Source organism: Heloderma suspectum, chromosome 6, assembly GCF_057233095.1.
Source record: "Heloderma suspectum isolate Gila_16-S chromosome 6, 16-S_ref, whole genome shotgun sequence".
Taxonomy (NCBI): domain Eukaryota; kingdom Metazoa; phylum Chordata; class Lepidosauria; order Squamata; family Helodermatidae; genus Heloderma; species Heloderma suspectum.
Window position 1 is genome coordinate 106,553,293 of NC_139463.1, and position 22,662 is coordinate 106,575,954.

Here is a 22,662-nt window from a genome sequence, read left to right on the forward strand (position 1 = left end):
TAACATAGGAGTTTCAAAACAGCTTTGAGTAGGTGATGCTCCAGAAAACTAACCTGAGAGTCCAGCCCTTCTGCTGCTCCACAAAAGGAGTTGTTCTTCCAAGATCTTTATCCAGATGGTACTCAGGCTTCCTCTTTTAATTCCAGGGGAAGATGAAAAGGTTTTTCAACCTTTTAAAAGTTGTTTGAGGAGGTGACCTGCAGAGCCTCTGCAGGATGCTTACCAGGGTGACCATGGCTCCAGCCAGATGTGTCAGACCTTTCCCCATTTGCAACCCTCAACATGAACACATTTCCTCTTGCAAAACCTCACATGTAGGGATGTCAGAGAATTCTGCCACGGATTCCAGTGAGGAATTCCGGAATCCATGGTGGAACAGCCTCCCTCCCTCCCCCCGCCCCCCTGCGAAATCCCCCCACGATGGAACTTATCTGGGGCGGATGCAGCGGCGGCAGGGGTGGCTGGTCTCCCGGCTGGCTGCAGCCGGGCTGCTGCGGCCGCCATTTGCGTCCTTGGAAGCAGCCGTGATAGGCTATGTAAGTATTTATGTAGCCTATCATGGCAAAGAGCAGGGGCGGAAATGGCAGCCATTTGTGCCCCTGTTCTTTGCCATGATAGGCTATGTAAATATTTACATAGCCTATCACGGCTACTTGCAAGGACGCAAATGGTGGCCACTACGACGGCCACCATTTGCGGCCACAGCAGCCATGGAGTGGAGCTGGCCGGGGAGGATTCCGGGGGGAGGGACAGAGTGCCTCCCCCCCACCGCGGATGCCCCTGCGTGGAGCCAGGTAAGGGATTCGTACATCCCTACTCACATGTTCCCAAGTTTGTGAATCACATCCCCCAAAATGTGCATTTTGGAAAAGGTGTACATTGAAATATGCAAGTTTTCTAAAAGATATGCTTTGTCATGCTTTAGTCAATGGGGGAAACAGCACACTTTTGAAAAATGCACATGGAAATGCACAGTTTTTTTTGTTTGAAATGCACACTTTTCTCATTTGAAGAAAAATAAAAACACATTACAAACTCAAATAGAAATAAGACAAACCATTTAGGAGAATCTTGATTTGAGAGTGGAGACTCAGAGATTCCTGATGTCTTTGAACCTTCATAGCTTGGTTCGGTTGGCTCCCATTCTCATTCATGACCTGGGTATTTGTTCATTCAAAGCTGGATAGTTCTGGTATGTCAGAGAATTCTGCCCAGATTTTAAATGGGATCGGATTCTGACAAATCCGGTCCATGAAATCCTCCTCGGAACGGGGCGACCAAGTCAACTTGGACCGGAGCTCATGCGGCCCCCCCCCTTTTTTTTCCACCGAACGGTGGATTTTTCAAAAATAATTACAAAAATAAAAATGTACATCAGAAATGGAGGAAGAAAGACCGTGAACGGCTTTACCCTTTTGACGGGGCATTTTCTAGAGGCTTTCTTGCGCTGGGGCTGGGTCATCCACAGAAATCCTCCATCTTGTCTGAATATTGTCTGTGGAGGTCAGGTGAGGTGAGGTCAGGACATCTCCAGTGAGGTGAGGTGAGGTCAGGACAGCTCCAGTGAGGGCAGGTGAGATGAGGTCAGGACTGCTCCAGTGAGGTGAGGTGAGGTCAGGACAGTTCCGGTGAGGTGAGGTGAGGTCAGGACAGTTCCGGTGAGGTGAGGTGAGGTCAGGACAGCTCCAGTGAGGTCAGGTGAGGTGAGGTCAGGTGAGATGAGGTCAGGATTGCTCCAGTGAGGTGAGGTGAGGACAGGACAGCTCCGGTGAGGTCAGGTGAGGTGAGGTCAGGTGAGATGAGATGAAGTCAGGTCAGGTCCGGTGAGGTCAGCTGAGGTGAGGTCAGGTGACCAGAAGTTAAATGGGGAATCCCCACGAAGGGCTTTACTCTTCCAGAGACCGAGGGCACACGGAAAGGATTTTTCGGCAGGAATTACGAAACTATTTACATAAGTTCTGGAGCCGGAAAAAGAACTGGGGGGGGGAATCTGGGGCAGGTGGATGGTGGAATGGGGTGACCCTCGGCTCTGCAGAATCCCTGCAAAGTGGAGCTGCTCCATGAGGATTCCAGTGGGGGAAGAATGGATCGCCTCCCCCCGCTGCGGATTCCCCACCAGACTGGATAGTGGGGAATCCGTATACACCTAAATAGTTGTGCACTTTTCAAAAGTTGTGCATTGTTGAGTAAGTTGCACATTTTGAGTAAGTTGCACATTTTGAGAAAGTTGCACATTTTGAGAAAGTGTATATTTTGCAAATACAAATGCAAGTATGGGAGAGTGTAAATATCTGTGAAGAACGTGTGCTCCTGTTGGCGTTGATTTGTGAACTGAAAAAAAATTTCAGTTCACAAATCACACAACCGCCCAGAGAGCTTCGGCTATTGGGTGGTATAGAAATGAATGAATGAATAAATGAAAGAAAGAAAGAAAGAAAGAAAGAAAGACAATGTCCCCTGCATTAACAAAATGAAGCTTATTAGATCTCACAAGATATATAAGAAGCTGGGGGTTAAAACTTTGTTTCAGCTTTGTTTAGATAAGAATTTATCAAATTTGAAAATTTCTCCATATTAAGGACAAAATAAATTTGTGGGTAAAAATTCAAACATGGGAGAAATTTGAATGGATAGATTCATCCATCCTGACCCAGGCTTTTGAGTGCTTAGCCAGTTTCTTTTGGAGGGGGAGGGAGGAGGGACAATTTTATTAATTGGTTTGTTTAAAAAAATCCATTGTTGGTTTCACTCTTTCCTCCTGCATGAAGGAAGCAAAACAACCAACTATGAAAGGTTATGCAGTGGAAGGTGGAGAGGAGATATCTCGATTTGATGGCAAAATGAAATGCAACTTGAAGAGTTTTTTAAGCTCACTGGCATGGAAGCAAGACATTCAAAAGATCAGACCTTCATCAATGTTCTGTCTTCCTACTCCCCCTCCCCCTTCACTGTCGTAAACTTTCAGACAGAGATTAGGGGATTAACAGGAGAGTGTTATTAGGCACGCGATCAATGAAATCAAAATTTTATTCCAATAAACAAAACAAAGCAAACAAACAAATAAATAAATAGGGAAAGTAAAGGAGAGAAAAGAAATTGTGGAGACAAGGTAAGGACATTCCAGCTCTAATTCAGTCATTTGCTGAGCCTTGCTTTCCTGCTGTTCCTGAAACTGCTTCAGCAATTCTAGATGCATTCAAAAAAGGTCAATGAAGTAGGGTTGGCGGAGAATTTCTCCCCAAAACTTCGGGGGGCCGAGCGCCAACGTGTTCGGCCCCCCGAACAAGTTTCGGGGAGAAATCCTCCGAACCCCCCCGCCCCCTGCACTCCCCCCGGGACGGGACTTACCTTCGCCGAATGTTCCTCCCGGTGGCGGGTCCGGCCGGCGGTTCGGCAGGTGTTCGAGCGGGGCAGGAAAATAAGCGTTGCCCTTATTTTCACTGTAGTCTACGTAAACATTTACGTAGACTACAGCGACTAAATAAGGAACGCTAATGGCGGCTCCCTATGGGGGCCGCCATTAGCGTACGCGCTTTTTTTTTTTTTTAAAGTCACCCGTGATAGGCTACGTGATGATTGACGTAGCCTATCACAGCTGACTTTGCAGATCTAGCCGTGATAGGCTACGTGAATCGTCACGTAGCCTATCAGGGGGCGTTTTTTTTTCCTTTGATTGCAATGGTGGCGGCGGCAGCCGGTCAAAAGACCGGCTGCCGCTCCCGCCCCGCTCGAACACCCGCCGAACCACCATCTGGACCCGCCACCGGGAGGGACATTCGGTGAAGGTAAGTCCCGTCCCGGGGGGGTGCGGGGGGCGGGGGGGTTCGGAGGATTTCTCCCCGAAACTTGTTCGGGGGGCCGAACACGTTGGCGCTCGGGCCCCCCTAAGTTTCGGGGAGAAATTCTCTGCCATCCCTAAGTCTACATAAACATTTACGTAGACTACAGCGACTAAATAAGGAACGCGAATGGCGGCTCCCTATGGGGGCCACCATTAGCATACGCGCTTTTTTTTTTTTAAAGTCACCCGTGATAGGCTACGTGACGATTGACGTAGCCTATCACGGCTGACTTTGCAGATCTAGCCATGATAGGCTACGTGAATCGTCACGTAGCTTATCAGGGGGCGTGTTTTTTTTTTAAAAAAAAATTTCGCGTTTGCGGCCGGGCGAGGCGGGAAGCTTCCTCCCCGGCCTGAATTTCGGCCGGGGCAAGGCGGGAAGCCTCCCCCCCGGCCTGAATTTCGGCCGGGGCGAGGCAGGAAGCCTCCCCCCCCAGCCTGAACATCGCGGGGGGAGCAGCCCCCCACTGCGAACGTCCTTCGAGGACAGGTAAGGGACTTTCGTCCACCCCTACAATGAAGCTATTAAGTGCCACTCAAAACTAGTGTGGTCACATACTGTATAAATGGACAAAAAAGATGCAATGCATCACCTGCAGAAGGGACACCACTTTGCATAACATTTGTATGTGCTCATGTACATGGAGAAATGCAAATGTAGAGAGAACTCTACTGTAAATGGAAATACAATACACCTCGCCATAGTGAAGAAAACTGACGAGCGGATTTGTGTGAAATATCATGCATAGCTCTACCATGCGTGATTATCTGAACACTTAGTTTGTCTCTCAGATGAGACATGAGTTGAACTCTGCAAGTGTAATTGTTGCTTTTTATGTTACCTCTTGTAAGGCAGAGAGGAGAAGTGAAGAGAAACATGTTCCCCATCCATCATCAGGGTCAGGTAACGCAATTGTGATCCAGGCATCTTGCAGGGGACTACATTTTAAAACAAGCTCCCCTTACATGGTGGCCTCCAGGTGTTTGGGGCTAGAACTCTCATGAGCCCCAGAAAGCATGGCCAATGGTCAGCAATTCTAGGCGTTTTTGTGCAAAACATCTCAAAGCACAAAACGTGACAGCGGAAAAATGAGAAACTGAGAGAAATTGAAATGCTCAGATTTTTCCATCCATATGAATGGATATGTATTGGAAGATTTGATTACTACTTCCAGCCTTTGGTCACACTGGCCTTCACACCTGGCCTATCACCTGCACCTGCATGTCAAAAGCTCTAGAAAATATCCAGAGGTAAGTTGTCAGGGAACGGCTCTTTAGGCTGCTTAGAGGAAAGACCACACTGATATTTATGGGAATATCTGTAGGAGGTGTTTAAAAGGACATGATATCTTGGGGTGCTGCTATATTTTTCTGTTTAAGTGACTAGCTCAGAGACAAAGGGCCGTAGCTTAGTAACAGAGCTCATGCATTGAATGATCCAGATTAAATTGCCACTAGGGATGTACGAAAGTCACTTACCGTTTCGTGGATCTGCTTCGTGGTGGGGGGGAGACGCTCCATCCCTCCCCCCGGAATCCTCGATGGGGGAGAGGCGCTCTGTCCCTCCCTCTGGAATCCTGCCTGGCCGGCCCCACTCCACGGGGATTCTGCGGAACCGCCGGCCGGGTCTGCTGGCAGCCGGACATCCGGCCACTGGGCAGCAGGAACGCAAATGGCGGTGGCCGTAGCCACCGCTGTTTGCGTTCCTGTATTTAACCATGATAGGCTACTTAAATATTTATGCATCCTATCATGGCAAAGTAAAAAAAAACACGCATACACAAATGGTGGTTGCCATGGCGGCCGCCATTTGTGTTCGCTATTTTTCGCCGTTCTAGTCTACGTAAATATTTACGTAGGCTAGAACGGCTAAAAATAGCGAACCCAAATGGCGGCCGCTGTAGCCGCCGCCATTTGCGTACTCTGCTCCCAGCCACGGCTGGCCAGGAGACCAGCAGCCGCCGCCCCCACTGCTGCCCCCCCACTGCCACCGCCCCCACACCCTCTGCCGCCACAACTGCTACCCCTGCCGCCACCCCTGCCGCCCCTGCTGCCCCCACCGCACCTGCCACCCCTGGTGCTGCACCTTCTGCTGCCACTGCAGCTTCTGCCGCCCCCCCGCCGCACCTGCTGCCCCCACTACCGCACCTGTCGCCCCCGCCTCCGCCGCCCCTGCCACCCCCGCTACCGCCCCTGCCGCCGCCCCCGCCACCACCCCGCCACCCCTGCCAGCCCCGCTACCGCACCTGCCACCCCCGCTTCCACCGCCCCTGCTGCCCCTGCTACCGCACCTTCCGATGCCCCCGCCGCTGCACCTTCCACTGCTGCTGCCACGCTGCTGCCGCCGCCCCCACCGCCAAAGCTGCCACCGCATCCATCGCATCCACCCCAGGTAAGTGCCATCCCAGGGGGTTCCGCGGGGTGGGCGGGTGGGGCAGGACGCCATTCCGCCACAGATTCCAGGGGGCTGAATGCCAGTGCATTTGGCCTCAGTGGAATCCGTTGCGGAATTCTCCGCCATCCCTAATTGCCACCATCTCTAGTTTAAAGGATCTCAGAGGTGGACTGGGCATCCAACATCCTCTTTCTTCACACTGGTCATATGCCAATCAAAAGCTGTTCAGAAAATGAGACCAAATCTCCCAAGAGATGTATCGTCCAGTGATGAACTATATCGTCCCAATATAGTTTTGCATATAATTGTACTGTCCCAAGATGGATGTTGCACACCTTATAGTGGGAAATGAATAACATTGGTTGAGCCTTCAGGACTTTGGCAAAACAGACGATCTGTCCGTCAGTTATTAAAATTACTGTGATCAGTACTGCTGATTTTGGCAGCCCCATGGGGAATCAGAGGTCTCCATGTGCAAAATCAAAAACAAGAACACACCTTTACTGTGATATCGGTCTATAAGGACCCCTGCTGAATTTCCCACCCATTCCAATCTGGGACTCTTATTTGAGGCAGGCACAGATTTGTCAATCAAAGCTTTTCTGTAGCTTCTTCCAAGATTGATACTGTTAGCAGTCAGTGTAGCAATTAGTTACTATGAAGTCGTCCATCTCGGCCGTGACCCAAGATTTCTTAGCACTCTGTCTGGTTTTGCAGCATTATTCTTTCAGCAGGTGTTCAAACTCCTTCAGATATGGCCAGAGGATCAGAGTTCAAACAAATTCATATAGTCCTTTGGATGAGATTATCATTGGTGATTTCATATCCATGACACTTGCGAACATCATTCCACCGGAGTTTACGGTATACCCAGATCTTTCTGCACTAAATGCTTAGTAAGTAGTCCTCTCTCTCTCCCCCACCCCTTTCCCTCTGTCTTCCTCTTATCAAAAGTTTAGTACTGGGCACAGTGATCATTCTTAGTTTCATAATATAAATCACTACAGTTAACTATGAGCTTGTCTTTTTGTTTACTGTTCCATTCTTTTCTAACCCTTGATGGTGTACATTCGGGCTAATGTTATACTGCTTTACTCAGAATAGAGCCATCAGCAGGTCGTTAGATCTGGTTCTTCCTTTTGGGATAGTCAACCTTGTTCTAAGAATCCTTAAGTGCTCATTTTTGGCTGGAAGTGTAATTTGGTGGTGCTCAAAAATGTTACTTTTTTGTTCTGCAGGTGAAATATTGTTTTTCTGAAATTTTGTATATATATCGATTGAAAGAGAGAGACTTAGGTATTATGGAGCCATTGATTTTTTTTGATAAAACCTTATTTTAAATAGTCCTGATCATTCCAGACATAGAAATGTCTATTATCTCCAGAGCCACTGCCAAAGGAAGTAAGTTGGATCATTACTAAGATGAGGATGTTTTCTGTTGTGGCACACTAGTTGTGGAAAGAGCTTCCCAGAGAGGCCCTCCTGGGAACTACAGTATGTTGTATTCATTCTGGTACCAGGGAAGACCTTGTTATTTTCCCTGGCATTTTAATCTTTCAATATCTTTTAAACATCTTTTTACTGTATTTTACATCTTTGTATTGCTGATAAGTTTTGTTTTGGTTTTTATTGCTAGTTTATGCAGTAGATTTAAAAGTTTAAACTTCTATAGTGCACCTTATGTTGTATTTTATGGTTTAAGCTGTTGTGAACTGCCCAGAGATCTTTGGCTATTTGGTGTTATACAAAAGTAATAAAAAGAAAGAAAGAAAGAAATATCCTGAATTTCCTGAAAAGTTTGGCACGGTATAAAAAGAAAGCTCAACACCAAGAGATGCAGAACACTGAAACAAGATCAAAGTCTTCCACATAGTTTTTTTATTAATATGTAAATTCATCTGAGACAAAGGAAATTTATAAAAGAAAAAGAGAGAGGCATCCCCCAACACACTATGATTTATAATTCTCAGGCTTCAAATTGATTGATGTTTCCATGTTCTGCATTAGGTGCTTCTTGATATTTTAACCAATCAAAAGGCATTGTGCAGCTCTTCTGTGTTTCACTTCTTAATGTTTGTTTGTTTTGATTGGAAAAAAAATAACAAAATGGAAGAAGTGATGATAAAAGATAGGAGGGTTACAAGTCGAAGATGTTATCATCTGAGTACCCCATATAATTCCCTGAATGTGGCAGTGCCATTGCACAATAAAAGTCTCTTACTCCTAATCCTTTTAATTGACAGCAAATTAGACATGCATAGGACTGTACTGCACATCTCTAAATCCTGCAACCCCTATCACGGCCTACCTTTGTAATCCCTTCTAAGCATCCCAGCTTTTTTTTCTGAATGAAGCTCTGAGCTTTGAAAAGGCCTCCGTCATTCAACAGGTTCTAACATTTATCATGTAGCACAGATTCAGATTTGGACGCTTGCCTCCATTCAGTGTTTACCCTCTGTACAATCTGATAAAACCTCAGGGATTTCTTCTGGGATAAAGTGTGTGGCTACCTACAGGAATCAATGGTGATCATCTTTTCTTCTGCTTGCCTCCTGTATGCAACAACAGCATGCACCTGGGTTGGGAGGGGCAGGTAAAGGAAAGATAGGCATGAAGGTGGTGAGAGAGAATAAAATGGGTGTGAAGGAAAGAGATGGAAGTAAAGGGGACATGCACAAGACAGAGACTGGTGAGAAAGTGAGAGAGCAAAAACAGTGAAAGTAGATGGTTTCCCACATTCACTGATTGGACATGAAGAATGTGGGGGGTTGGAGGACTGAGATGGTCTGCATTGAAAGGTACCCTAGAAATGCTGAAACTATGGCTCATGTTTTTATATGTATCATATGCTAAATCTGGAAAGCTTAGGATGGCATGACAACTTACATCACAAACCAGGAAACCATATCAGGAAAAGAGATACCTTAAGAACACTTACAGGGTATTCCTACAAATGTTTCCTCTTGGGTAAATCTTACTATGTTCAGTGGGGCTTATACTGATGTTGGTGGGTATGGGGTTGCAGGTTTAGTGAGCTTCAAAGCTGAAGCGGGGTTGGTTTTGGCTTTCCCACATCAACACTGAATAATATAGACCACAGGATGGAACCCACTGGAGTCCGTGGGCATATTTGGAAAACTGAGGAACTGCCTTGGACACAGACTTAAAATGACTGCCATGGGTGGTATGAGTAATATACCTAAGACATCTGTTGGAAAATAAGATGGCAGCAGCTAGAGGCTCCCACTTTGTTTTGATGCGAGACTCAGAAAATATGAAATATTTTGAAATTGAAATTGGTAGTAATCAGGTGTCTTGGTGTGTCAGAAGATTGCTGTTCACTTGTATCACATTGTCTCCTAGACCCTGCTCAGCATTAGATCTCTTTGGCTTGAACTTACAAACATGTTGTCTTTTGAGACAATCCATATGTCATTAGTATGAGTAATAAGGATTCTATAGTGCTGATGGTAACTTCCTATTTATTAGGTGGACAAATCATAATGCAAGCTGTACCATACTTGATTTAATACTGCATGACAATCTCATTGCAGCATGGTCCCCAAGAACTACCAGTATGTCCTAGCCTTCATCTTTGCAATTCATGAAGTTAACAAGAATGCTGAATTGTTACCCAACGCCACGCTAGGATCCATGATTTATGACAATGCTTTTAATTCAAGGCGAAGCTCTTGGGCCACTCTGGATTTCCTCTTCCAGGCCCAAGGGAATCACATCAATTACAAATGTTCCAGGGAAAGGAAACTAATGGCTGTCGTTGGAGGGCTCACCTCCCCAAACTCCATGCAGATGGCCAACATCCTGAATATATACAAGCACCCACAGGTATGTGTTCAAAATTAACACATCAAAATCAATAAGGGTAAACATCTTTGCTCAGTTTCAACTGCACTGCTGTGAAATATGGATTTCAATTTACCCAGGACTACTCAGGTGATCAGGCTGAGAGGTTTGGGATCTTATGAGGTGGAGAAGAACAAGCACACAACCAATGTAGGTGAAAGAAAAGGAGATTTATTGAAATAAACGAAATAAGGAAAAGTAGAACCTCCCCAGAGAGTTGCACACTCTCTGAGGCTGAAGAGGTTACACCCATCTCAGGTACAGACTTAATTACAAAGAAATCTCTAAGAGTTTCAGGCCCTCTGAATCTCAAGAGGTTGCACACCTCTTAGATAAGAGCCCCAAACTAACAATCCTCAAGAAGTTGGACCCTTCTCTGAGGCTTAAGAGGTTGCACGCCTCTTACGTAGAAACTTAGTTAACCAAATGTGGTGCATTAAATTACTAAATATACAGTTAGCCCCTGTTTGTTGCTCAGCTCCAGATTGGTCCACACCGCAAATGGCCCACTGAGGCAATGGCGATACAGTGTCAGCCAGGCCCAAGCCTAATCCTGCTGTCTTATAGCCCAAACCCAAACAGTTAAGTATGACAGAACAAAGATAACTGCACCTTATCTAAGCCCTGGACAGTAAAATCCTTTCCCTGAATTTTACCCAACACATACTCACCACAATGCTATCAAGTACTTGGCCAGAGCAGTTAATATGTGTCCTGTGGATCGAGGGTACTGTTGGTATGTGCACATACAAATGATCCGGATGCAACCACACCCCTCCTGAACAATGGCAGTTTCAGGGGTTTTATACCCTTTTCCCTCATTGGGGCTCATGAGATCAAAGAGGGGTTCACTATGTTCTTTGTTGATAATACATCATGTTCCCAATTTCCAGGATTGACATTTGTTGAAGACAGACTGGCACCTCCTTCTGACTCCCCAACATTTCTCAAAGTTGTTTCTGTGGTCATAACGTGCCATCTTCCTCTTTTATTGGCCCATTTCCATCTTCTGTAACTGATACTTTGGCAATCTTCAGCACATACCAGAGCATCCTCATCTGGCCCTCCTGCAATAAAACCATTCATTCCCCATTCACACCTCCCCTTCTTGACCTGGGCTAGAATACTTCATATGCACATGACATGGAATGGTTAAAAGTTAACCTTTTCACATTTCATGATGTTCTCAACGGACACTTAAATGTTTTGGGATAAAGGGTACATTCAGGATGTTTACAATTCAGGCTTGTATTCAGGGTCAAACTTTGCATTCTATTTCTTTTCACACCGCATCTGTTACATTGCAAAGAAAACCAGAGTACACTGTGGTGCCTGAAGTCTTCAAGGTTATCTACAAGGAGCCGGGGATGGGGGAGTGATAGTGGGAAGCAATTTTCATTGATAAAAATCAAGTAAAGGTAGATTTAAGAAATGAGAGAAATTAATAAAAGTGATAAAATATTAGAAGTAAATATTTAAGGGAAATATAAGTGGATACGAGGAGTCATTAAAAATATAACTTCAAGAAAAATAGGGGAGAAATCACATGGTGTCACTGCCATTATGTACCTATGCTGATTGCTGCAAGATGAACCCACATATTCCAACCTGTGGTTGCTGCATGACAGGTCTGTGAACCTTGAGAATTATAGTTCCTTCAACATGTTGCTCAAAATTTACTTCTGACCTATTGATAATAGCAGGTGAGTTTTCCAAGAAAAGATTGGACAGTTAGAGACCAAAATGTATTTAAAGATAATATTGAATGAGATCAAAAGTTAAACTTTGGTAGGTGTTTGGATGGAGACCATGAAATAGTTTTCTCAGTCCTTAAAATAACTTATTTTTCTTACTAGCTCAGCTATGGCTCATTTGACCCAGCGCTGAGGGACAAAACTCAGTTCCGTTCTCTCTACGGGCTGGTCCCAAATGATGATCCTCAGTATGTCGGGATTGTTCAGCTACTAAAGCATTTTGGATGGAACTGGATTGGCCTCCTTGTTTCAGATGACGACAATGGAGAAACCTTCCTTCGGACCCTGAAACCAAGGCTCTTGCACAATAGCATTTGCATTGCCTGGACACAAGTGATCCCGCTAGTGACAGCATTTTCACAAAGTGCACAAGAGAAATTGGGATCAATTCAGTTGACACTTTCCATGAGTGACATCAATGTGCTTCTTGTGTACGGAGACAGCCAGTCTCTGGAGGCTCTACAAATGGTTTTATATTCTAAAGAAATTGTTTATATGGACCCTGTAGAGAGGGTGTGGATAACAACAGCTGAATGGGATTTCACTGCTTTAATATCTTTAAGAAAACTTCCCACACTATCCTTCAATGGCACCTTGTCATTCAGACTGCATACAAATGTGGTGCCAGGATTTCAAGACTTTGTTGAGATGATCAGTCCTTTCCAGTCTACTTATTATTTCATCCAACAATTCTGGTTGAGTACATTTCTCTGTTCCTTCCCTATGTATAACCTCTTTATCCCGAACAAGGGAAACTGCACTGGGGAGGAGAAGCTGGGGAGCCTCCCTAGGTCTGTGTTTGAAATGGAGATGTCTGGCCAGAGCTACAATATCTACAATGCTGTCTATGCTGTAGCACATGCTCTCCAAGCCATGGATTCATTCAGAGTCAAATACAAAGCATTTGGGGATGGAGGAGCATGGAACCTCTATAAACTTCAGCCATGGCAGGTAGTTGTAGCTCCAGGAGTAAAGTAATAAAAATATTATAAAGTATCATAGGGGAAGTATGCAAACAACAACAACAGCAAAGTAAAAAAAAAATGAATGCACAGCATAACAGAGAAGATCAAGTCATCCTTATTTTTGAATGTAAATAATAATGTTCTCACAGGTGGTTCTTGATTGGTATGTTTGTCTGTATTTGATCGATACCAGGTGTAGTCTGCACTGAAGCCTGTGGGTCATAGGCCGACCCAGCTGCCTCTTGCTTAGCCTGCCACTGGACCTAAAAATAGAAATTTAAAAATAAAACAAAAATGGCACCGAGAGAAGTGATTCTGAAGTCATTTGACCCTTTTAGTGCGTGTGTTTGTGTCTGTGCGCACGCATGCACATCCAGTCCCCCAGCCTCACTTTCCATGCTGGATGCAGTCCTCAGGGCTAGTAGGGTTTCCATGCCAGTTTAAGGTGCTATGAAACAGTTCTGGTGAAGTAAAGCTTAGTCCATCAAATCTTATCTCATAATAAATGTTTAAGGTGCCACAGGGCTCTTCTTCACAAGACTCTTCTTCATGAAAGAGGGACAGAGTTTGGCAGGGAGCTGGATTTGATGGTCCTCACTTCTGGCCAGCTAATATGCAGGTCTCAATTTATAAGGAGAGGGGTGCTTGAGAAGTATCTATGATCTCCAACATGAGCAGGCTGTAATGGATCCCTGGGCATGGAGGAAGAAACACTCAGAAAATGTTCAGAAGCACTTTTTTAAATCACTGCTTTGTATATCTGAGGGTTGAGCTCCGACATGGAAAATAGGTAATGAGAGGCAGATCACACATCATATGACTCTCTTGGTGGAGGTCACTTTTCTGTTCAAATTAAAAAGGGTCTCAGTAATATGTGATTCTCTACCCAGCTTCCTGTAGAGCAGTTTGCAGACCCGGGTGAGAGTTCTGGGCTAGACAGGGCAATGGCCTTGCTCAGTGAAAGCCAAATCCTTGTCTCAATAGAGAGGAAACGAAAGCACAGTCAACCTTACAGATATTAATATTACGTGACATCTTCCTTCTCACCTTGAAAATGCATTTTTAAAATCTTTGGGAAGTACAAACTCTTGGAAATCCATTTTTGGTGGCAATGTAGGAAACTGAAGTTATATGTAACAACAACGTCATAGTCATTAGTCAGAGGGAGCCAAGGCGGGCTAATAAGGGCCTCCATTAAAATCACAATAGTGCAGCTTTGCTTAGGATATGTGTAGAGCAGTCTGCAAAGTCATAAAATAGGAACTCAAGAAAGGAATCAAAAGGTATATAAAAAAACAAACAAACCCTGTGAACACACGTATGCTACGTGTACAGGTATTTTGCTTGTGAGTTCATGGCACGAAGTTGGCATGGTCATGGTTGATTTGTATTTAATCAAGAGGCTTGAATCAGCATAACGATTTTTTCAACATGCTAAACATATTCACTGACTTCCATCAGGGAGAACTCGCTAACTGATTCCATAATGCTTATGCATGAGTAGAAAATGCTAGTGGAAGTGGAGAAACAACATACCCCACTAATGGTGATGTGTGTGTCTGTGTGTGTGTGTGCACATCCAGTCCCCAAGCCTCACCTCCCATGCTGGATTCAGTCCTCAAAGCTAATATGTGTTTCACCGTGGTTTAAGATGCTACGAGACAGATCTGATGAAGTGGAGCTTAGTTCATCAAATCTTGTTGTTGTTCAGTCGTTCAGTCATGTCCAACTCTTCGTGACCCCATGGACCATAGCATGCCAGGCCTTCCTGTCCTGCGCTCTCTCCCGGAGTGTGCTCAAGTTCATATTCATTGCATCGGTGATGCTATCTAGCCATCTCATCCTCTGTCGTCCCCTTCTCCTTTTGCCTTCAGTCTTTCCCAGCATCAGGGTCCTTTCCAGAGAGTTTTCTCTTGGCATTAGGTGGCCAAAATATTGGAGCTTCAGCTTCAGGATCTGTCCTTCCAATGAGCACTCAGGGTTGATTTCCTTTAGGATGGACTGATTGGACCTCCTTGCAGTCCAGGGGACTCGTAAGAGTCTTCTCCAGCACCACAGTTCGAAAGCATCAATTCTTTGGCGCTCAGCCTTCCTTATAGTCCAGCTCTCACAGCCATACATTACTACTGGGAAAACCATAGCTTTGATTAGACGGACCTTTGTTGGCAAGGTGATGTCTCTGCTTCTTACTATGCTGTCTAGGTGTGCCATAGCTTTCCTCCCCAGGAGCAAGCGTCTTTTAATTTCATGGCTACAGTCACCGTCTGTGGTGATCTTGGAGCCCAAGAAAGTAAAATCTGTCACTGCTTCCATTTCTTCCCCTTCTATATGCCAGGAAGTGATGGGTCCAGATGCCATGATCTTAGTTTTTTAATGTTGAGTTTCAAACCAGCTTTTGCACTCTCCTCTTTCACCCTCAACAAGAGGCTCTTTAGATCCTCTTTGCTTTCTGCCATTAGGGTGGTATCGTCTGCATATCGGAGGTTGTTGATAATTCTCCCGGCAATCTTATTTCCAACCTGTGATTCATCCAACCCAGCATTTCTCATGATGTACTCTGCATATAAGTTAAATAAGCAGGGTGACAATATGCAGCCTTGTCGTACTCCTTTCCCAGTTTTGAACCACTCGGTTGTTCCATGTCTGGTTCTTATTGTTGCTTCTTAACCCTGGTACAGGTTTCTCAGGAGACAGGAAAGGTGGTCTGGTACTCCCATCACTTTCAGAATTTGCCACATTTTGTTGTGATCCACACAATCAAAGGCTTTAGCGTAGTCAATGAAGCAGAAATAGACGTTTTTCTCATCTTATGTCATAATAAATCTTTAAGGTGCCACAAGACTCTTCATCACAAGATTCTTCTTCATGAAAGAGGGACAGAGTTTGGCAGGGAGCTGGATTTGATGGTCCTCACTTCTGGCCAGCTAATATGCAGGTCTCAATTTATATGGAGAGAGGTGCTTGAGAAGTATCTATGATCCCCAACATGAGCAGGCTGTAATGGATCCCTGGGCATGGAGGAAGAAACAGAAAATGTTCAGAAGAACTTTTTAAAAAAATCATTTCTTCGTATATCTTTGGGTTGAGCTCTGACATGCAAAATGGGTAACAAGAAACAGAGAGCACATCACATGCTTCTTATGGTGGAGGTCACTTGTCCATTCAAATTAAAAAGTCTCAGAAAGCACAGCTAAGTGTAATTCTCTGCCCAACTTCCTGTAGATCAGTTTGCAGACTCGGGTGACAGTTCCTGGCTAGACAGGACAATGGCCTTACTCAGTGTAAGGAAACTCCTTGTCACAATGGAGAGGAAAGGGAAGTACAGTCAACCTTAGGGATCTTAATGTTATGTGACATTTTAAAATCTTTGGAAAGTACAAACTCTCGGAAACCCATTTTTTGGTGGTAATGTAGGAAACTGAAGTTATGTAAAAAACAAAACAAAAAACTGAACAAACGCTATACCTGCGCATACATATGTGTGTTTTGCTTGTGGGATGGTGGCAAGGAGTTGTCGTCACAGTAATTAATCAGAGGGAGCAAAGGCCTGCCAATAAAGGCCTGTATTAACATCGCAGTAGTGCAGCTTTGCTTAGGATATGTGTAGAGTGGTTTGGAAAGTGACAAAAGAGGAACTCAGGAAAGGAATCCAAAGGTATATCACAAACAAGCAAACCCTGTGAACATACTTATGCTACACGTACAGGTATTTTGCTTGTGAGCTCAGTTCATGGCGTGGAGTTGGCATGGTCATAGGTCAGAGGGAATAAAGACTGACTAATAAAGCCCTGCATTAACATCACAATAGTGCGGCTTTGGTTAGGACATGTGTAGAGTGGTTTGGAAAGTTACAAAAGTGTAGAGAGAAAGGGTCTGCTTGGTCAAATATAACAAATAATGAGGAAGTCGGTGATATAACCAATGCAGATGACAACAGTCATTTGGAGATCGGGAGATGGACAATTGACATGACAGAGGGGGTACTGACAGCTGACGACAAGCAGGGACATAAGTGACATAGGAACCAATCAATGTTTGAAATGGGCAACATAACCAAACTTGGGTTTGGGGATAAAAACATAAAAAGACATGAAAGGGCAAGGATGTGGACACTCCCACATCTTGGGTAACCTGCTACAGGAAAGATCTCAATGAATGTGAGGTTTGTAGGATTCATCTCAATGAGGATCTATGTTTTTTTTAGTACTTCTGATCTTGTCCACAGTGAAACACCCTCCTAAAATAAATTCTGACAGCAATGATACAGAGGGTAATAGGCACTGAAAATCTAAATGCTTTGCTTTGAGATAACACCAACAAGTTTCTCAGTATTTGGAATGGTTCCTAAAAGCAAAACAAAAAACCTTTTCTTTTAGCTTCACTGGTTCCTCCGAAACGTCCATTTTAACAATAGTGCTGGCGAAGAAATATTTTTTGATGATAATAGGGATCTGGCAGGGGGATACGATCTCATCAACTTGGTAACTTTCAGCAATGAATCCTTCCAGAGAATACGTGTTGGAAGCATGGAACCCCAGGCTCCTGCAGGGAAAGGGTTTAGCATTAATGGAAGCATCATTATTTGGAATCAGAAATTTAATCAGGTAGGAACAGTCATCGTCTTCTATCCACATACTAGGGATGTGTGTCGCTGGATAATCCATTGTTTTTTGCTCAAGGGTGTATATGGTTTGATTTGTGTCTGTGATCTGAGCTGCGGCTTTTCCCCAAAGTCCAGGAACATTTCTGCTCATTTGGGGAAGGTTCTGCAATTTGTGCAAATCATGGACAAACTTGTGCAAGTTACAGATGAATTCATACAGATTATGCAACCTTGGAGGTAATTTGTGTAATTTCCAGAAATTCACCCATAATTTGGCAAATTTGGATGCACTTTGCACAAATTGCTCCAAAATTTGTGCAAATGGCAAAACCTTTTGCCATTTGACAGAGTCCATTCACTCTAACTGTTAATACCACCACGAAAGAGAGTGCAATGAAGTGAATGGGAAGGAATATCTTTGCTGTTCACCCATTTGAGGAACTGGACAAATAATGAGTGTCAATGGAATCAAGAAACAACATCATTAGTGGGTTGAGATGGGCAATGGGCCCTTCTGATGTACTAATGCCTTGGAATATGCCCCAAGATGCTGTTCTGATCTTGTCCTGAGATCTTAATATGTTCTAATTAAAAAGAGATCTGGCTGAAAGTTGGAGCAGTGAAAAAGAATGAGCTCATTTCCTTCCCAAACATCCTTCCTTGTGTTTACCAACAGATGCTGCCCAGTTCGACCTGTGTCAAGAGCTGCCACCCCGGACAGAGCATGTCCATCCAGCAGGGGAAGCAAGTGTGTTGCTATGATTGCTTTGAGTGCCACCAAGGGATGTTTTCAATCCAGATGGGTAAGTGAAAGATTCTAGCTTTACTTAGACAAAAGTCCAGAAGTGTGAAGTTCAGGTCAATTTTAATATCTATCACATTTCTCTAAACACAGATGTATGGATGTGTTTAGTTTGTGGGCAAAGAAAATGCTGACCAAACTAATTTCAATGAAGCTGAAGAAAGGATTTTTTGTATGAATTCCAATTAAAAGAGTTGTGCTAAATAGAGGGGGGATTTGTGAACTCTGGAAATATGAGGCCTGTGCTTATTATTTTCAGATGCAGACCAATGTGAGAAGTGCCCACAAGATCAATATCCAAACAAGAACCAGGACCAATGTATTACCAAGGAAATAAGCTACCTATCCTATGGGGAGCCCTTGGGAATTGCTCTGGCATCCTTAGCTCTTCTCCTCTCTGTGATCACAGTTGCTGTGATTGGGAGCTTCAGTCTGCATTGGAACACCCCCATCGTCAAAGCCAACAACTGGAGCATCACGTGTGCCCTGCTCTCCTCTTTGCTGCTCTGCTTTCTCTGCTCCTTCTTATTCATTGGGTGGCCTGGGAAGGTGACCTGCCTGCTGAGGCAAACAGTGTTTGGCATCATCTTCTCCACCGCTGTTGCTTGTGTGTTGGCAAAGACCATCACTGTGGTTCTGGCCTTCATGGCCACAAAGCCTGGAAACAAAATGAGGAAATGGGTTGGGAAGAGACTTACAGTATCAGTTATCATTCTGTCTTCTCTTATTCAAGCTGGCATCTGTGCTGTGTGGCTGGCAACTTCTCCCCCCTTCCCAGAGTTTGACATGCACTCCCAGGTTGAGACAAGCATAGTTCAATGCAATGAAGGCTCATCCCTTGCATTCTACATTGTCCTGGGCTACATGGGGGTTTTGGCCACCATCAGCTTCACTGTTGCTTTCTTTGCCAGGAAGTTGCCTGATACTTTCAATGAAGCCAAGCTGATCACTTTCAGCATGTTGGTGTTCTGCAGTGTCTGGGTGTCTTTTGTTCCAACCTACCTGAGCACGAAGGGGAAATTCATGGTGGCTGTAGAGATCTTCTCCATCCTGGCCTCTGGTTCTGGGTTATTGGGTTGTATCTTTCTCCCTAAATGCTACATTATTCTATTCCGGCCTGAACTGAACAAAAGAGAGCAATTAGTAAGGAAAAAATAGCCACCACTTTGGTGTGGGTAGTGACAGTATCATCAGGAACTGACATCATCCAGTGACAGAGGGGGAGAGAGAGAGAGAGGGAGAGAGAGGGAGGGAGGAGAGAGAGAGAGAGAGAGAGAGAGATCAGATAGAAAAAATTGAATTGTCTCATTTCACTCTTGAGAAGACCCCCCCTCCATTTCTCATCTTCATGTATCTAAACTAAGGCTGGAAATCCCCCTGCCTGCACACACACACACACACACACACACCTGCATGCACAGCAAGTTGTGCCCCATAAATCATCAACAAACTGGATGATATCATTGTGAGGAAACAAGGGGATATGTCTAGACAACTCCTTTTTTCTTTTTTCCCCTTCCTGACTTTTCAGCTTCTATTTTGGTGATATCCATGATTCATGTCTTTAGTATCATCCATCATGTTGACCTATATTTCTTCAAAGGCTCACTGTCAGGGTGACCAGAGATGATGCCAGTCTCTGGATTGAAAAACACATCTGCATGTTGTCCAAACCAATCACCAAGTTCCTCTGGAATCTTCTTAAAGGTTTTAAGTTCATCTATTGAAGGCAAAGCGTCAGTGGTGGAGCATATGTTTCAGAAATCATAGGCCTCAATTTCAGCCTCATTAAATGTCTAGATAAAAGATCCAAGATAGCTGAGATAGGACATTTCCCTACCTGGGGATAGGGGTGTACGAATCCCACTCACCAGTCCGCCTGGGGGTCTGCAGGGGGAGGGGAGGTGATCCATTCCTTCCCCCGGAATCCTCCCTGGCTGGCTCCGCTCTGCTGTGAGAGCACTACAGAGGGATTGGTTTGTGCTTGCTGGTAAAGCACTTTGGTTTTTTTGATGTTAAGCTAGAAGCCAAGCTTTTCATATACTTCTGCGAAGATGTTTAGGATAGTTTGGAGATTTTCCTCTGATTGTGCGCAGATTACGTTATCATCAGCATATTGAAGTTCTGTGACAGAGGTTGTAATTACCTTACTTTTTGCTTTCAGCCTACTGAGATTAAAAAGTTTTCCATCTGTTCGATATATGATTTCTACACCAGTGGGAAGTTTCCCTTCAACAAGGTGTAGAACCATAGCAATAAAAATAACAAAAAAGGTTGGAGCAATGACGCATCCCTGTTTAACGCCTGATCCCACTTTGAATGGATCACTTTGAGAGCTATTGTTATCCAAGATTGTTGCCATCATGTTGTCATGGAGGAGCCACAAGATGTTCACAAATTTATTAGGGCATCCAGTTTTCAGAAGGATGGTCCAGAGAGCAGTACGATTTACAGTGTCAAAGGCCTTAGTCAGATCAATAAACGCCATGTAAAGGGGTTGGTTTTGCTCCCTGCATTTTTCTTGGAGCTGTCATGTGGTGAAGATCATATCCACTGTCCCCCTGGAAGGGCGGAATCCATTTTGGGATTCAGGGAGGATGTCTTCTGAGATAGGTAGAAGGTGGTTTGTGAGGATCCTTGCCAGGATTTTGCCTGCCGTCGCAAGAAGGGAGATGCCTCAATAGTTTCCAAAATCTGTTCTGTCACCCTTTTTAAAGAGAGTAATAATTATGGCATCCCTGAAGTCTGCTGGGATCTCCTCCTTCATCCAGATTTTTTTGATGAGCTTGTGAAGCTGTTGTGTAGCTTCAGGCCCACCTACTTTAAAGACTTCAACAGGGATCCTATTGGCTCCACTAGCTTTATTATCTTCCATTTGGTTAATGGCTTTACTGACTTCCTCCAAACTAGGGGATACTGCAAGCTCATCTCTGGTTTGTTTTTGTGGGATTTGCAAGAAAACCCCATCAGCCACAATAGAGTTATGGTTAAGGAGGTTGTGGTAATGCTCTTTCCAATGCAGTGCAATAGACTCTTTGTCCTTTAGAAGTTTGACACCATCTATTGAGCATAAGGGATTTGTACCATGGTTTGTTGGTCTGTAGATGGCCTATGTGGCATTAAAAAAGTACCGTGCGTCATAGGCATCTGCAAAATGCTGGATTTCTTGAGCTTTCTTTATCCACCAGGTGTTCTTAAGTTCTCTAGTTCTTCTTTGGACCTCAGTCTTTGCACTGGCATAGATTTTTTTCTTAGCGGTACAGTTGATGTCTTTCTGCCATATTTGGAAAGCTTTCCTTTTCTTATCAATAATATGTAGGGATGGCAGAGAATTCCGCCATGGATTTCAGTGAGGCCAAATGCACTGGCATTCGGCCCCCCGAAACCTGTGGCAGAATGTCCCCCCGCAGAATCCCCCCTGGGATGAAGCTTACCTGGGGTGGATGTTCCGGTGGCAGCAGCTCCAGCAGTGGCTCTGACGGTGGCAGCTGATCTCTCGGCTGGCTGCTGTGGATGCAAATGGCGGCTGCCATAGCAGCCGCCATTTGCGTCCTGCCAGGCTGCCGTGATAGGCTACGTAAGTATTTACGTAGCCTATCACGGCAAAGAGCAGGGGTGCAAATGGCAGCCTCTATGCCATTTGTGCCGCTGCTCTTTCTGTGATACTTACTTACTTACGTACTTACGTAGCCTGTCACGGTAAAGGCAGCCACGCAAATGGTGGCCACTACGCCATTTGCGTGGCTGCCTTTACCATGATAGGCTATGTAAATACTTACGTAGCCTGTCACGGAAAGAGCGGCAGCGCAAACGGCATAGCGGCTGCTGTTTGCATCCCTGCTCTTTGCCATGATAGGCTACATAAATACTTACATAGCCTATCATGGTAGCCTGTCCGGACGCAAATGGCGGCCGCTACGGTGGCTGCCATTTGCATTCGCAGCAGCCTAGTTGTGGCCAGAACTCCGGCTGCAGACAGCCCTGGCCAGAGGCTCTGTGGAGCCGCCACGAAGTGGAGCTGGCCAGGGAGGATTCCAGGGAGAAGGACGGCGCACCTCCCCACACCTGCAAATCACACCGGCGAAAAAGTAAGTGACTTTCGTACCGGGAGGGACATTCGGTGAAGGTAAGTCCCGTCCCGGGGGGGGGTGCGGGGTGCGGGGGGGTTCGGAGGATTTCTCCCCGAAACTTGTTCGGGGGGCCGAACACGTTGGCGCTCGGCCCCCCGAAGTTTCGAGGAGAAATTCTCCGCCATTCCTAATCAGAAGGGCCCATTACCTATCTCAGCTCCTTAATGATGTTGCTTAGTGCTGCCATTGACACTAATTATTTGTCCACTTCCTCAAATGAGTGAACAACAAAGATATTTAGTTTCCACTCACTTCAATGTGCTCTCTTTTGTGGTGTTGGTAACAATTAGATGAAATGGACTCCGTCC

General features: G+C 45.0%; 2 protein-coding genes across 2 annotated transcripts; both read left to right on the forward strand.

The window, feature by feature from the left end:
- Positions 1 to 6,959: 6,959 nt before the first annotated feature.
- On the forward strand, positions 6,960 to 13,122 carry LOC146342319 (vomeronasal type-2 receptor 26-like). Its single transcript, XM_084808497.1, has 3 exons — positions 6,960 to 7,132; positions 9,791 to 10,082; positions 11,957 to 13,122. The coding sequence occupies exons 1-3, from the start codon at positions 7,065 to 7,067 to the stop codon at positions 12,830 to 12,832; spliced, it is 1,236 nt and encodes a 411-aa protein (XP_084664623.1). The 5' UTR covers positions 6,960 to 7,064; the 3' UTR covers positions 12,833 to 13,122.
- A 4,982-nt stretch (positions 13,123 to 18,104) lies between these two features.
- On the forward strand, positions 18,105 to 19,382 carry LOC146342320 (vomeronasal type-2 receptor 26-like). Its single transcript, XM_084808498.1, has 2 exons — positions 18,105 to 18,225; positions 18,484 to 19,382. The coding sequence occupies exons 1-2, from the start codon at positions 18,147 to 18,149 to the stop codon at positions 19,380 to 19,382; spliced, it is 978 nt and encodes a 325-aa protein (XP_084664624.1). The 5' UTR covers positions 18,105 to 18,146.
- The last annotated feature ends 3,280 nt before the right edge of the window (positions 19,383 to 22,662 follow it).